Source organism: Pteropus vampyrus, unplaced genomic scaffold, assembly GCF_000151845.1.
Source record: "Pteropus vampyrus isolate Shadow unplaced genomic scaffold, Pvam_2.0 Scaffold295, whole genome shotgun sequence".
NCBI lineage: Eukaryota > Metazoa > Chordata > Mammalia > Chiroptera > Pteropodidae > Pteropus > Pteropus vampyrus.
Window position 1 is genome coordinate 799,536 of NW_011889076.1, and position 3,655 is coordinate 803,190.

Below are 3,655 nucleotides of genomic sequence, written 5' to 3' on the forward strand. Positions count from 1 at the left end.
TGGAGTTTTCCTCCCTGCATAGTTAGTTCCTCCGGGCAGTGTGCAAAGGCGCAAATTTTACATCTGCGTGAAATGCACAATTTCCCTTTAAACCGACACTGTGAGGAGTTCCTTCCTTAATTGTTGTGCAAAGCAGCTCAAAATGGCTAGTTGAAAAGCAGCTAACTCCCCCCCAATTAGCTGCTGCTTTGTTCATAGCCGCTGCCTCCCCCCCCCCCCCCCCCCCCCCGTGAGTGTGCGTGTGTGCGTGTGTGTGTGTGTGTGTGTGTGTGTGTGCACGCGCGTGGATGTCAGCACTGAATACACTCGGCTGGGCCGCTCCCCTCGCCCGGGCCGCTCCCCTCGCCCACCATCTTGTCGTGTGAGCGCTGAGGTAAGCACAGGAGCTAAAAACGTTTTTAGGTGGGAAAGTCAGTAGCTCCTGTGCTTCGAAATGGAAACAATGCATTTGTTTAGCAAGGAGAGGTCATCGTTATGACAGGTAATTTTATAAATATTGTTTTGACAGACACTACAATGTGCCAGAGGCAGAAAACCATACAGTGGAACACGTGAAGTATTTAAATTACCTTTCTTAAAATGAACTTAATGTTTTAAATAATAGATGTTTACCTCCCAGGTTAAACCTCAAGTATTCCCGTTTTCACCGAAATGGCATGTTTTTAAAAAGATAAAGTTATACCCAGAATCCGTTGCATTCTACATACCATCAGTTAAGTGCCACAGCTAAGTCCCGGGGGAATTTTAAATTGTCATTTTCAAATCCTCTGGCCCTAGACGGAGCTGCCTCCTGACACTGTGGAACATGCCGTAGCCCCTAAAAAGGAAGTTTCGGTTAAAAACTCATTTATATGTGTTTGCATTAAATTTCACAACTGAAACACCGAGTGACAAACTTTGTCTCTTAATCAATCTCTGGCTTTATTTTCACATTTCGTGTTTTAAAAACGTAGGTTTGCGCCTAGTAGGGAGTTACTTTTCCTAGTAAGTTCGTTAATCGGCCAGAGACTGGCATCTTGCTCCCAGCACGGACCGGGCCTCAGTCTCTGTCCGGACTGGTCCTGTTTGTGTGGAGACGTCCAAGTGTTTGTGAGAGAGAAAGATGTTCTGTCCACACAGGACAGACACATCCCTCCTGCACAGGAGGCGTCTGCGGGAGGTGTTGGGTGCCGGGCTGGCTCCTGGCAGGTTCTCTGTCAAGACTTTGGCCTTTACATGCACCACAGACCAGGAGCATGGCAAGAGGATGGAGCAGGCAAGGGAGAGATGCCCCACACCCATGCCAACCACCAGCCATCCCTCAGCCCTGCTGTCCCCAGGTCGCCATGCAGGCCTGAGACAAGCTCCCTCTGCGAGCAAAAGCCTCACACTCGCCCATAGTCCAAGGTACTGGGGACCAGAGCACCGGGACAAAAGCTCTGCTACTTTAATGTGGAAGATTCACCTGAAAGATGCTCATACTGCGTCACAGACAAAAAGAGTTAAACTAGGACACCCGACTCTCCCCACCAAAGCAGCTCCCGAGGGTGCAGGGGGCTATGAGTGTGTGTGCGTGAGTGTGCATGTGTGCATGCTGTGTGTGCAGGTGCATGAGTCTGCACGGGTGTATGTGTGTGAGTGCGTAGGTGTGCATGTGTGCATGCTGAGCATGCGGGGGTGTGTGGGTACATGAATGTGCACGGGTGTATGTGCGTGAGTGTGGCTGTGGACAGACCAGTGAACATCTATGCTATAGGGCAGGTTCTCTGTAGCTTCTGCTTGTCCCCCCTCCTCTCTGTCCCCTGAGAGCCCTGTGTGGTGACAGGGCAGTGATCTGCTGACCTGGGGGCTCCTAGTTGTGTGCTGGCCACATGGCCTGGACAGGTGGTCCTGGCTTCGCTGTGCATTTGGAAGTGTGGATAACATTGTCACGTGACTATCACTAAGCTTCAAGAGGACAGTTTGGCTTCTCAGAATGTCACATGTCACAGTTACCTGCTGTCAAAGCTGCTAAAGTCAGTCGAGCAAGAAGACTGAGTCCAGGTGTCTGAGTCCAGGTGTGGGGAGGAGTGGGGCAGCAGGAGTGGAGGAGTGGGGAGGAGTGAGCCTCCGTGGTGGGCACTGCGAGCCCTTTGCCGGGTGGTCCCAGGACCCTCCCCGAGCTGCTCCCAGCGGTGTTTGCCCCTTGGAAGTGGTGTCCCCATGGGGATCCAGACTATCCTGTTAAAGGTAAAAACAGACCGCAGTAAGGAGGACCTGTCGCCGAGGGAGGCCCCGCGGCGTGACGCAGAGAAGGGTCCAGACAGGTTGGGGCGTGCCTGGGGCCCACTGCCCACCCCCCGGCTCCGGTTCTCAGCCCACGGGTGTCGGTCTGCGGTGCCAGGCAGCATGGCCTGGGACACAGGGGCAGGGGCAGGGCTGTGGCGTCCATGGCCAGTGTGCAGGCTTGTGTTGTGTGACACTGGTCACCGACGGCCACAGACCTAACTCTCAGGAGCTTTCTGCAGCAGGTCTGGGGCGCAAGCTGGTGGGCACCCAGGCGGCATTTAGCTGCCATCGGCCTTTGAAGTGGGCGGCCCAAGCCAGGCAGAAAGGGCCCGTTAGTGGGTCAGGACCGTACTGGATGAGGGGCCCAGGCCCTGTCCTGTTGGGTGCGCAGAACCTACCTGGGGTGGGGGCGGTTCGGCAGACGGCGTGGTCTCAGTGTTGTGCCAGCTTTCTGACAGGGCCACCAGCTACACGCCAGCCACACAGTGCACACTCGCCCAGGTGGATGCAGAGGGTGGGGTTGAAGACAGGCAGCCACTGGCTGGGAGAGACTGCTCTGCCACCAGGGGTCAGGGCTCCCCCCTCTGCTGTCTCAGGGGGCTCGACCTGCAGAGCACGGCCACGAGTGTCATCACCGTCGTCGTCCTGGATGCTGGTCATGGTGGTGGGCCTGGCCGTGTAGCTAGTGTGCGTGCTTGTGCGAGTGTGTGTGTGCTCCTAAGCATGCATGCACACAGGTGCAAGTCATTACACATGTATATGCATATGTGTGTGGTGTGTGCTCCTGTGCACGTGTGCACACGTGTGCAAGTTGGTACATATGTATGTGCACACATGTGCAAGTGCGTGTGTGCGATCGTGGGCAGCAGGAGTGTGCGAAGCTGACCGGTCCCCCAGAGCTGCAGGCCGTCGTGGAACAGGCCTTTTGCAGGCAGCTCCTTTGATTGTGCTGCGGGGAAACAGAAGGGCCGGGAGGGGACTAACACTTAGCACCTGTCGCGACTGTGCCTTTTGAATTGGTCTCTGCTCATGAAACTAATTGATCGCGAGCGTTTGCACAGGGTGCTGAGTGGGTTTGTTCTCCCGCCAGCTCCACGGCTACGTGGAGAACGAGCCGCTGACGCTGCAGCTGTTCATCGGGACGGCGGACGACCGCCTGCTGAGGCCACACGCCTTCTACCAGGTGCACCGCATCACGGGGAAGACCGTGTCCACCACCAGCCACGAGGCCATCCTCTCCAACACCAAGGTCCTGGAAATCCCGCTTCTGCCGGAAAACAACATGCGTGCCATGTAAGCCACTGCCGGCCCCGCGGCCTCGGGGCGCCCGGGCTGGGGCTGTGGCCGCGCGTTCTCCCCATTCATAGTTGCCCCCACGTCCCCGCAGCGCAGCCGCCCAGGGGCCTCG

The 3,655-nt window shown here is 56.3% G+C and overlaps 1 protein-coding gene across 1 annotated transcript in view; it reads left to right on the plus strand.

The window, feature by feature from the left end:
- Nucleotides 1–3,655, plus strand: part of NFATC1 (nuclear factor of activated T cells 1) — a 102,390-nt gene that overhangs the window by 33,777 nt on the left and 64,958 nt on the right. Inside the window, exon 4 of the mRNA XM_023521126.1 lies at nucleotides 3,338–3,540. Coding sequence (XP_023376894.1) covers nucleotides 3,338–3,540 — 203 coding nt within the window. The remainder of the gene's footprint in view (nucleotides 1–3,337; nucleotides 3,541–3,655) is intronic.